Here is a 12,680-nt window from a genome sequence, read left to right as displayed (position 1 = left end):
CTCCTTGAGCTCCTGCACGAGAGTCAGCGAGGACTCGCTGAAAATTCAGAGCCCACAGATATTCTATCATGCTGCCTTTGCCATGGCAAGAATAGGAACGCCCAGACAAACGACGTTGAGTTTGCGAACACAGAGATTCACAGAGTTTACAACGGAAAGCTTCACGACGAAAGATCAAGGAAATGACTGTCGAGAGTCTGTGAAACATACTAGAATAGAAGGAAGTTCTAAGTTGTTTTTGAAGTTTTCAGAATAACGATGCAAGTATTTCAAGAACCCCAGCGAACACAGCATGTTTTTAAGCTGATTCACTGCTGAGTCAAAGTGCTCATAATCGAGCACTCAGACGATTTGTGAATTTATCGCCTTCTGAGAGCACAATTTGATCATTTTTTCATAGATTCTGGCCACTTCCTGCTGAGCTTTGTGCAGATAAAAGCACTTTTCTTAGCATATTCAATGGGAATCCCCCAAATTCCGTCTCACAGACCTTTGGGTAACATAAAAAAAAACTTTTACTATTCGCCTCTACGATCGTGAATAATTCTTTAACATTGACCTGAAAAAAAACGCTTTTGCGAGCAGATATCGAGCACGATAAAATTCTCAGCTAAGTGAGTTCGCTGGGACAGAAATTTTAGTAAAGAACTTCTGATGTTCAAAAGAATCCTCTTATTTTGTAAAAAAAAAACTTCTAAAAACATCCGAAGATCCATAAAAAATTTCTAAAATTTCCCATCAATTGAATGCCAGTAGCTGTTTTGCGCTGAAAACACAGAGTGTTGGCGGCAAGAATGCCGTTATGAGTGCCTAAAGGGGTGGAATGACGTGAAAAAACATCGAGAACCACTTTGAGGCTCTCCTCATCATCCCACCCAATTCGCCCGTTCTCTCTGTGGTCGCGATAATGAGAGAATTATTGCAGAAATCATTCACAATGACAGACGGAGAATCAATTGAAATCATAATTCTGATTTGAGCGCTCTCGCATGAGCATCGATTCCATCCCCATCCGAAGGGGTGAAGCGAGTGACGGAGAGGGTGGCTTGAGGGCGCATCCCGTTGTTATCATTGGTTAAATCTCCTCGCTGGCAGTCTGGCTGCGTAAGCAAAACGAATGAAATGCCACAAGGGAAGAGTCACTGGGATGCATCATCGTATCATTTTTCTGCCTGGAAATTCCATTTGGAGAGAGAGAAAGATAGACGAAGACTCCGCCTACACTGGGGAGCAGCGGACTGGATGGGAGAGAAGGCCCAGGGAAGATGAGACGAGCGCAAGGTATCATGATATTTGGCGAAGAATCAATTCCGATGGCTCCACGCGAGTCATCTCTTTCTCGCCGCCCGACACCCACACTGTCGCAGGCGGGAGATCAGCGCTCCACAAGCTCCGAAGCCCGCCACGCTGCTGAGACGCTCGCCGAGGAGTCGCGATGATGGGAAATGCAAATGACTGGGCTTAGCAGCTGGCAAAGAGACCCTATCACTTCCTTTTGTCCTCCGCGCCACCGAGCTGCGGAGACATTCGCGCTGTGGCTGCGGAAAAGCGGAGGAAAGTGAGGTGCTCGCCACCCAATTCCACCCACAATTGAGCGACCATGATATCAAAGTGAGAAACAGTGATAAAACCACAGGCAGGCGTGGTCTAATATTGACGCATGCGTTTGAAAGAGTCACACAGAAAATATCACATAAAGTCTTCTTCATTCTTTTCTTTCCATTCGCTTCTCCCATCTGTCTTGCTTCTCTCTTTGACGTGTGTTGTGCATTTGTACAGAAGCTCCTCTGTCAACCCGCACACACACACTTCCTCCCATCTTCGCTCATCCGCAGTCCTTAACTAATCCCTTTTCCAGCGCTCCGCGCAATCTTCCGCACTCTAATGATCGGCTCTAGATTTTTCTTTCTCCTAAATACCTCTTAAACTTAAAGATCTACGAAACACAGCTCTTAACCCAATTGATTGACCTACAAAGTGTATTGGAAGGAAAACACCTCCAGAATACGATCGAAAATGGAGCACAGCGCGCTCCTGTGAAATGCTTGAAATTTCCCACTCGAAACCTTGACATCGAAATTCCCATTCGATGAGGTCAATAAATCATTCAACACCCAATTCATGGGTAAAATTTTCGCACAACTTTTCCCGGCACAATTGCGTGTGGGTGGAAGTTTTCTTGGCTGTTTGACTACAACATCCCGCCGGACTTCTAATTTCACTCCCAAGCAAGACATCTCGGAGAAAAGGCAAACTTTCTCGACTCTTTCTGCGAGATGTGAGACACAATTTTCATAGCTCATATGCTTTGGGTCACGTTCCAGTTTTTTTTCCACACAATCACATGTATTTATCCATTTCAAATAACATATTATTAGAAATGTGTGTAATTGTGATATTTCCTGCGTTTTTTTTTTTGGGAAAAGCCAGTGATCAGAGATTTTCAATACTCTAGAAACGACCTCTAAAGCCCTCCTAAGTTAGCAGGATAATTTAACACTTGAATGGTCCAGACATAAATAACTCACGATTGGTTCTGGTCACTCTGACCAGTATTTCTTGCAACTTTACTGAGGCTCTAAACATCATAACTATGCTGTGCAAGTGAATTTTGGCTCTTAAATTATATTTTCTTGCACGGAAAATGCAATATTTATGATTTTCATTTATATTTTAAGGACATTCTATTGGTTAATGTGTATTTTCCTTATGATTTTGACCAGATTATCCAGAATTTCTAACCATATTTATTTTTGTTGGTGCTTTTTGCCCTTGTCTTTGCCAAGGAGGAGATAATCGCATTCTTGATTGAATTTCATTAGTATTTTTTAGCTTAGCTTCATTTTCCACTAGCTTTAAAGTTACCGACAATTAATTTTAATCCAGTTTTAGCACATTTATAGGGGTGAAATACCTAAAATTAACAATATAAGGATTATTTAGTCCATATTGTTTCATATAAGTCCTATTTTTCCTCTAAAACCTTGTGAAAAAAGGAATTTCATGCATTTTATATCGATAAGTGTTGGTAAGTTCACTAACTTACCAACAACACCCTTAGAGCGAATACAGACTTAAGGATAATCTCGAGGTTTTTCGTTTTTTACACATACTTTAAGAAACAAACCACGAGATCATTCTTAAGTCTATCTTTGCTTTTAGAATTAGAGATGTCAAATAATATAAAGTTCGGTTATGCTTAACTTTAGCTCGGTTTTTCACCACTCAGCTTTCAGAATCTCCATTTTCATTGAGCTCAAATGCGCAATTATATTATTAAAAAGAAATTATTTCAATTTATATGAAAGATTTTCTACTTTAAGACGTCATTTGGTCATTAAAAAGTCACACAACGTAGAAGAATATATCAAAATAAAGACCTGGATAAGAATAAAGACCCAAGAGAAACTAATCAATAGAAACACTTCGTCGTCAATTCGCGGCACTCTCAAGTCTGAAAGCGCGGCTTGGCGTAAGTGCAGGGTTTTCGCAGGCGAGTTGATGGGTGATTTATCAGTTACCACGGCGAGTGCAACATGTCCGTGGGGATGGGTTTGTTTGGCAAGTTTAGAGACTGACGAGGCGAAGAGTGTCCACTTGCGCGCTTTGTAACGCGCGCGATTCCAGTGTGGGTGCACTTGCGGTCGGGAAATCCGCGTCGTGACACACACTGAGGAGCTGAGCGTCCAGTTGACTGTGACTCGTGGCAAAGTGTGTATACAGACGTGCTCTCTCTCCCCCTTGGGCGCTCATCCGCGAGGACTCCGCGGCGACACTCTTCCTCGGCCGCGCCGGCATAGTGGGGACAATTTATATCAATTTTTTCTCCGCCACCCCTTCTCGCCATCGCGTTTTTATTATTATTGCCCATGTTGTAAAAAAGAAAACATGGCATAGTGGCAAAAAGGGAGGAAAGCCGTGTGAGTGAGAGAGTGGAAAAGACGGTGGAAAAAGACCCCAAAGGAGAAAATAAGCTTTTCGGTGAGAGAGTCTCACTGACTAATACCACAACCAAATAATTCCATATCACATCACCGTGTGCGCTTTTATCCCACAGAAAGGTGGGAGACGACGTCCAAAGTGGTTTGAAAGAACTCGTCGGTTCGCGAGGAATCCGTGCGTGTGCTTTTCTTTCCCGCATTGCAAATCTGCAACAGGGCGTTTCATCCATTGTCTCAGGATCTGCTGAGGTTCTTGCGCACAATTGTCGGGGAAAATGACGCAAATTGCCTGAAGTGATATCGGGAATCGGCACAGCTTTTCAAGCCTCAATGCAGGGCTTCCATCCGGAGGACTATATGTGAAGTGCAATGCTGCCATGACTGATTTCGCGGCCCTCCAGGAAGTCGGCCAACTTCCCTCCGTCCACAATCCCTGACCAGATTAACTTCAAGCCGACAATCTTGGAAGATGCAAAATTGAAAGTGTTGCAATAATAGGTGAAGAACTGAAGAGTGTCGATCACTTGCTGTGATAAAATGCGATCAAAATCCATCGCTCGAAGATTCACTCAAGGTGAGTTTGTCCCGATTTTCAGAGCCGAAGAAAAAAGCCAGTGTCTTTCCTGTTCCGAAGCCGACGGTGTATTCAGTTTCCTTCGCATCCTGTCCTTTATTGTGCGCCGTGTCATCATTGTGTTCTAAGGACACGAGTACACGTAATCTAAAATCCTTGATTCACCTTCTTTGCCCCGCTCTTCCTCCCTCTTCAGGAGATTGTCTTCGAATTTCTCATATTGTCTCTCTTCCCATTGTCTGAACCCACGAGATGTGGAAGGAAGGCGCAATAAAAAGTGTGCATTCTGAGATGAGGCAAGATGCGGTATTTCTGGGAAGATAAGATATTTCATTTCCTCTCTCGAGGGACCCCGAAAACAAGTGAATATGCCATTGATAATATTTGATTGTGCCTCCTTTTTGCTGCTCATGCATGAGCTGCGTGAGTTTCTCTGGTTGTTCGTCACCTTTTCTGTGCCGTTTATGTCGATTCAGCACCACAAGATGTAATTTTCATCGACCGAAATTGGAAGTTATGGTTTGATTAGAGTTTTTAACCTTTTTCCTTTCGGTTGTTTCAATAAGACAATTAATAGATTTTCATAGAAATTCAATTTTAATTGAATTCAATGTTGAAAGACAGTTTTGTTGATTTTGATTAAAGTCAATCTGTTTTTTTTTCTTCCACAAAAGTTGCAGATTAGTTTTCCTATAAGACTCCTGAACAAAGTAATTTCATTTAATTTCCACTACGCATTTCTGAGAGTCAAGTTGCACGCTCAATTGCAAGCAACTTGTTCACAATCACGTGCAACTAGTCGAAGCTAAATTCGTGCCTTTTGTCATGAGATTGAAGAAAAAATCAATGCCTGCAAGGTTTTGTCATGTGAATAATCACGCTATAGCAGCATTAACAATTAAAAAGCGTCATTTTCTTTAAAATATTAATAAATTATATATTCATATCTTGAATGGTGGGCGCGAGAGACTTTTTTTTTCTTCTAAGAACCCTTGCTCCACTTTCATTATGCATTCCTGCGTCTCTCACCCCTTCGTGAAACTCAGGCAAATCGATCATGTTGCACAGCTCCTTGGCCATACTTCATCGTCATTTGTAATTGCAATTCTGCCCGTATCGCTAATCAGTTACACGCATTTTGGATTGAGTGACGCTGAGCTCTTATCGCTTGTTCTGACATTGGATGGCTTCCGATCATTAAGATTGTATTAATTTATGCTGAATTTTGTTCATTGATTTCGATATAGGCGCCAGACAAATTGATACAATTCGTTTTGTTTAGACTTGTGCTATCACAATGATCTTCCTCTTGACATATGCAACATTATGAAAAATCATCAAATTCTTGCTCAAACGTGTAGCAAAGATGTCAGCAGAATCTCACTATCAGTCACTGCAGTAAATATTCGCCAAATATTCGGCACATTTCCTTCAGTGAAGCCCAAAGGTTGGGGTGTGTTTGCTTGTGTGTTACAGTTTTTACCCTTAGAAAAATCTTCGTCATTGAACTCTCCAACATTTCTCTATAATTCCATTATAATAGCAATAAAAGAAGGAAAAATGGTGCACGAGAATTGTTAAAGTGCTCTCCCCACCGGTATTTGCATAGAAAATCATAGGCCTGAACTTGTAGTTTAAAAAAGTGAACATTTCAACGCTATAAACATTGAAATTGGCTTCGAGGGTGAGTCTCCACAACACCCCACACTCAACAATCCTCCGCCACATGTGAGGCAAGTTGGGAGAAAGGTAAAATGTGTGCAAATGAAATGACTAGAAGAGGAGGCAAGCTCATGCTGTAAATTCTCTTTGGGTGACCAACACGAGAGGAGAGTTTGAGTTGTGAAAGAGCTTCAATAGATTTCATTTGGTGATAACGAGTTGACAACGGTTTGCATGACAAAGAAAACACATGCAAACTTTCTTAGTCTGTGGCCTCTGAACTGCCCCTCCTTGAGTCTCGATGCCTTTTCTTTGTGCACATCACGAAACATCCCTAGAAAACAGCGTAATAACTTAGAAAGACATATCGAAGGACATTATCCTTCTGAACTACGATTAATCACTTGGAGATTGAAATTAACGCTTCAGTTGAGATGTTTTCTTCTCTCTGATTAGAGCTAGAATTATAAAATTCACTTCTTGCTTGTGCGTCCATCGCCATCTTAGCGTTAATGCGAGCCTCCAAGTCAAAAAAATATTAAGTAAAAAAAGCAAAAATTGTAGAAATAAATAAATTATTACATTTTGACGTATGAATTGAAGAGTCAAAATCATTTTAGAGTTCTTTATAATAATTATTTTTGAATTTTTTCAGTTGATTTTATTGGGATTTATAGGAATTTTTGACTGTTTGAATATTTTAAAAATCATAAATGATAAAAACGAGTTCAGTTTCATTTGCATGACTTTGATAATCATTCATTGATGTTCATGTGAAAATTCTCAATGTAATAATTCTTCTGAAGATCACAAGTTTCTCAAGCCACTGTTAAATGCGTTACATTTGTTTATGGTTAATTAGGAAAGATGTTGCGATGTTCCATAATAATAGTCATAACGTCATCTGGCTTGAGTAAATTCTTGGGAACGTGCTTGAGAATCCTTGTTAAAATTAATTTGATTCCTCAGCACGAGAAGAAAGAGTAAAAAATGACTTTAATTAAGTGACTGGCCACTTGCCAAGTCGGTATTTCATGCCTTTTTTGCTCAAATCTGTGCGCCCCAGGGATAAAATTATTGACGACTTTAGGCAATCTTCCTCCATTTTAATTAAACCATTATCATTTTAATTATCGAGCCTGAGCTGAGATTTACACTTTGGTGTATAATTTTCTTCGGAGAAGTTGTTTGCTGCATCTGTCACTCAATTAGTTAATTTCTCTGCTCCAAATACACTTCGTCGCCCCCGCTCAGGCACTTACTTTATGGTGACATTCTTGGCGCTCAAGCCAAGACTCTAACTCGTACGGCATATTTTTACCACTTGCTCGATGGCGGAGAGACTTTTCCACCAATGTTCGCGGGTGAGAAATTTTAATTATCACATTTGATTGGAAATTTTCGTATTTTAATTTCACTGGAAATGATAAAGTTTATGGATTTGAGCAGCACGGCACTCGCTTCGCGGGTCATGACAGCGCTGGATAATGAATTTTCGGGAAAATGTCTTCAACTTTGCAGCAAATTGCAGGCCCCCCGAAGTCAAACACATCCACATGGTGTCTCGGGGGTATTTTGCAATATGAGGAATTAAGGCCGTTATCAGGTGGAGTGTTTGAAGTGAAAACCTCTCGATAACTATCAGAGATCTTTGGCATTACCACGCCTCACGTAGTCAGATAGTCTTGCAATAGAATGTGTATTTTTGATGGTGATTACACGAAAATTCCACTCATCACTCTCTCTGTTTTTGCCCACGATTTGGACACGTTTCTGGCGATCAATTCCCACTTTTCCACATGATTGATGAGTCGGTGGGATCAGTGGTGGAATTGAAACTCCAATTTCACATGTAATTGTGGCAATTTCGTCAAGTAGAGCCCAAACATCGCGATCCTCGGTGGACTGGCGAAAGGGGGTGTCGTTTTTTATTGTATCTGTAACTAATGTCTCCGATGGAATGGCCTGAAGGCAGCAAAAGAAATCACATCGCATGATTTCTGTTCTTCTCCACCACTTCTTTCAGTCTATTTATGGCATATATTATCTACATATTTCGTGTCTTGTACAAATAATTAATTTATTCACTTATATTTTCTCTTTTATAAAAATATTACCCAAGTGTGTACGATGATGAATATCTTATACAATTGACCCCTCTTGCTCGCATAACGCAAATGAAGTACATGAAGTAATCAAGTTGTATGTGAAAGTGGACAAGGGGTGAGTTGCGCCCCCTCCTTGAAAAATTCACAGGGAGTAGGAGACTTTTTATATTCTCATGTTCGCCTTTTTTCTGCCCACCTCCAAACCATTAATACTGTGGGAGGGAAAAGTATAAAATAGTGAGAAGAAACTTTGCCTGCTTGTAATCTTGATTACCGATCTCTTGGGCTCCGCGTGTCATTATAAAGTTAATTGGGACATCGAAACGGTTTTCTTATATATGTGAAAATTATTGCTATATCATGAGTTGTGACGTGGGCGAAGAACGGGGTGTAGAAATGAGCTTTTCAGATGCAAGAACAGCAAACCTAAAACTCTGGCGAACATATTTCACAAATGACCTGAAATTTGTGGAAATTCTCACGATTTCAGGCCAATAATTTTGTGATCATTTTTTGATTATGGCAAAATAATATTTAAATATTTGATTATTGCATGAATTTTTTTGTTTTTTTCCGAACATTTCAATCAAAATTTGAATTGAATTAAATAATTTGTTTTTTTTAATACTTTGTTGAAAATTTTTAATATTTGATTATCTTACATTTTTACTTGGAAAATCACCTTTTTTAAAACTTTTATTCAAATTTTGATTATTTAATTTTTTTTTAATACAGAGTAAAAATCAATAATTTTAATATTCAATTGAAACCAAAAAGGTTCTTCAAAAAAAATCGGCTGGTTACTTTCCCCTTGTTTAGAATATTTCAGTTGCTAATTTTTGAAGTCAATTTTCATTAGCGGATCAGTCAATTTACATTGACTTGTTACAAAAGTGAAGAATCTTCGAAAGCGAGCCAAGAGCGAAAATTTCGGAATGAGCAATTTCTACGGTTTTGGCACACACGCCACTCAATCGCAAGACTCATCCAGTGATTTAGACGAAAAGTCATGGAGGGCAGAGGCGAGTTGAGCGTCTTGCAGTCAGTTTGTTGAGGAACTTGTCAAGAACAATTCCCCAAAACAGATAGAAATAAGCTAGAGGCCGCGGTGAGTGCATTTAATACAATTTCATGCAGCTTTTTGGCATGTCAGACAGGAAATTGCGCTGCCATCGAGATAATCGAAAATTACACTTTTCTTCCATCCCATGCAGAAAAGACCAGTCAAACACGGTTGATGCACGGAAGTTCCTCATCCAATTCAACTTTGGCTAGTCAATACGAGACGCGCTCGCTTTGGCGTTGAAGCCCGCGTGACAGTGATAGTGAGGCAAGAGTAATCCTTGGGAGTGATTTAATCAATCCTCATGACATCACTTCCACTTTCCACTTGATGTGCGGCGAAAGGAGGGCTGAATGGAAAGTGCTGTCCCACGTAGAATCTCTTGATGGAGAATTGAAATTTGGGCGCGTGCTCATCATCAATCTTCCCGGGCCATTGTTACATTCATCATCTGGCAAATAACATTTTTGGGAAGGAAGGAGCCTCGGCGAGAGGACATAATGATACGGCATCGGGTTTCACGTGAAGAAGGCGAATATGAGGCCGAAAAACCAGTTTCGTACGCTATAATTTAAGGGTCTTCTTCCTCCAGAGCGGCGTGTCTATTGTCATGATGCGTGGAAGGCAGTAAAAAATTCCTCTATGGCGAGACACTTTCCACTAATTGTGTTATACCAACTCGATGTACCTCAGACAACACCTGGCGGATTGACACTGTGACAAAATGATATGCGAATAATTTTGTATTATCGCGCCGTGCATTTCCACAGAGGCGAAAATATTAAAATGTTAATTTAAGCCCGTGACAATAAATTCGGTGGCACGACAAGGGGTGAATTTTTCCCTGCGTTGCGGCGTTTGGAAAGCGCGTACGAGACTTCCCTTGAAATTTGTGATAATCTGACATAGATGAGATAATAAATGTGTTCGAATTATTTACGATCATCTCCGAGGAGGGGTGTTAATATTCAATTTTGTCTCCTACATATGTTTTCCCATCCCTCCTAACGCCTCCTCGCCAAGGGATTCCCTCCTCTCCGGCCACCCTTGGTGATAACTTTAAATTTTGCTGTTGACACATATTTATTCGCCATCCAAAGCAATATTCCGCATATCGCTCGTCCACCCCTTCGAATATGCGAAAGCAGAGGCGACAGACATTGGCTGAGGGTGGAAAATTGTTGCGTGCACATTAGACTCCTCGATGAGCTCCTTTTCTCTCCTCAACTGTGATTTCTTAATTAAAAGTTTAACCATAAAACAGACACTCTGATTTCCAACTCATTTGCACCAAATGTTTTTGAGCGTTTGCATTTTTCTTCGCCCTTCGCCAGGGAGAAAAAAAAACGCGGAGCGAATAAAAAACGACTTTGCGTGATAACTGGGAATAATTGAATTTGAACAAGAGTCAACAATTGGGGCAACAAGAGAACCGAAGGATCTCCTTTTATTCGATTTGGTTTCATCACTTAATTACTTCTGGGTTGCCGTGAAGCGACCGGAAGGCGCGCAACCCACGAAAACGTGAGAGCACTTGTTTCAAATGAGGTGATACAATGATTGAAAGCCATTGCTGCACTCCACTTTGATGCCCACCCCGCGTGATATTTGGGCTATTGTGAGGGTTGATTCGCCCAAAATTGCTTTGTGATGGATACACAAAGATAGAAATCTTACAACTGCCTACAGAATGGCATGAAGATGGGAGAGAAAGGAGAGTTAATTAGTATGTTTTGAGGGTGCAATTTTCGCCTTCAGGTGTTTGCTGGCTTCCTATTTTGATAGGCTATCAAAAATTTCCATGCACACTCAATAGCCCAAAATGAGAGACAAGAAACTCTCCATTGTTTGCCAAGAACATTAATCAATAACCATCAGAAAAGGGGTACGTTTATGATTGTGGGTATTGAGAGGCCAATGAACTAACCTTTATTTAAATCAATACCGATAGTTACATTCCTTTAGGGAGCAAGAGATCACAGATGATCCCTTGATCTATCCTTATTGTGATGCTAGAATTCAGACGAGATTGAAAAATCAAATTTACTCCTTTTTCTAGGTTATACGATTTATTTAAAACTGATTCCAGTGATAAAATAACCCTTAAACTCATGCAATTTGTATTTAAGCAGAAAATATGTCTCTTTTTGTGGACAAAATTGACCATTTGCGTTAGAAAAACTTCAAATCAATTCAATATCTCTTTGGTTTGGGTTTTCCGCAATTTCTGTATTTAAGCGGCAAATTCAACGTCATTATTCAGCAGAAAAAATTGTGATTTTCGCTATAATTTCTCACATCCTGGTTTAAAATGATCAAAATTAGTACAAAGAGGTGTTCTTATAATTTCTTACAATCGGACATCTTGGATTAGATTGTGATAAGTCAAAAACGAAAAATAAAAACAGTTGAAGAGGACTAGAATCCGGTGGAAAATGCACTGGTGTCAGAAAATTGTGTACAGATTTAAGGCACATTATCTCCCCCTTGTATAAACGTTTATTTGATCATCTTGACATTCAATTCTATGTTTGATGCACATGTAGGAAAAATTGTCTTACAAGTTTTTTTTTACACACATTTTATTCTGAAGTGCGATGAATCTGGAAAAGAAATATTAATTTGAGGCGTCATATGAATAATTGTGGTGTTTATAGAACGAGAAACATTCAGAGATATGTGCTGAGCGAGGGTCTAATGCGTGGGAAGGATGAGATAAATGGGGAATTTCATTTGAAATTGAAGTGATAATGCTTTGACATTTTTTTTCACACAAAGTGTGTCAGAAAACGGAATCGACAAGTGATTTTCAAGTGAGTGAGATGGCACACAATTGCCTTCCTCTTGGACTTCTCGGGAATTCATGAGAAGACTGGGACGAGTGATAATTTCTGTGCGGAGATAATATTCAAAATAATTTCACTTCTGTGTTGGCTTTTTTTTCGGGCATGTGTGGAAAATCCGGCAAATAATCTTCAATCCGTCCTCCTCGAGGAACAGTCAGCCAGATAAGACGGGCAGTTAATCATCGGGAAGAACAAGTCAATATGGAGTTGTGCGAAAAGAGAGGCAACGCGAGCACTTCTAAACCGCATAAGCAGCGGATGTCATTCGCACAGAATTGATAGAGAAGCACACGAAAATGCCTTTTTTCTCTTAATCCTCAAGCAAACGCTGCACAAGTTGGACGCTTTTTGCAAACTCCAATCGCAATTCAGAGTGTTTGTCAAGGATTTTCGGCATCTTATCTGCACGCGCTTTCCTCACCTTCTCACAGTGTTTGTGTGTGCGTGTGTGTTCTTCTTGAGAAACAAATCCCCCACTTTTGGTAA

At 40.1% G+C, this 12,680-nt stretch overlaps 1 protein-coding gene across 1 annotated transcript in view; it reads left to right on the top strand.

Moving 5' to 3' along the window:
• The first annotated feature begins 3,702 nt into the window (after window positions 1–3,702).
• Window positions 3,703–12,680, top strand: part of LOC132260382 (transcription factor hamlet-like) — a 49,410-nt gene continuing 40,432 nt past the window's right edge. Inside the window, exon 1 of the mRNA XM_059758448.1 lies at window positions 3,703–4,515. Coding sequence (XP_059614431.1) covers window positions 4,479–4,515 — 37 coding nt within the window. The 5' untranslated portion in view covers window positions 3,703–4,478. The remainder of the gene's footprint in view (window positions 4,516–12,680) is intronic.

Source organism: Phlebotomus argentipes, unplaced genomic scaffold (genome assembly GCF_947086385.1).
Source record: "Phlebotomus argentipes unplaced genomic scaffold, Phlebotomus argentipes genome assembly scaffold_18, whole genome shotgun sequence".
Taxonomy (NCBI): domain Eukaryota; kingdom Metazoa; phylum Arthropoda; class Insecta; order Diptera; family Psychodidae; genus Phlebotomus; species Phlebotomus argentipes.
This window is presented reverse-complemented; position numbering and strand designations above follow the sequence as displayed.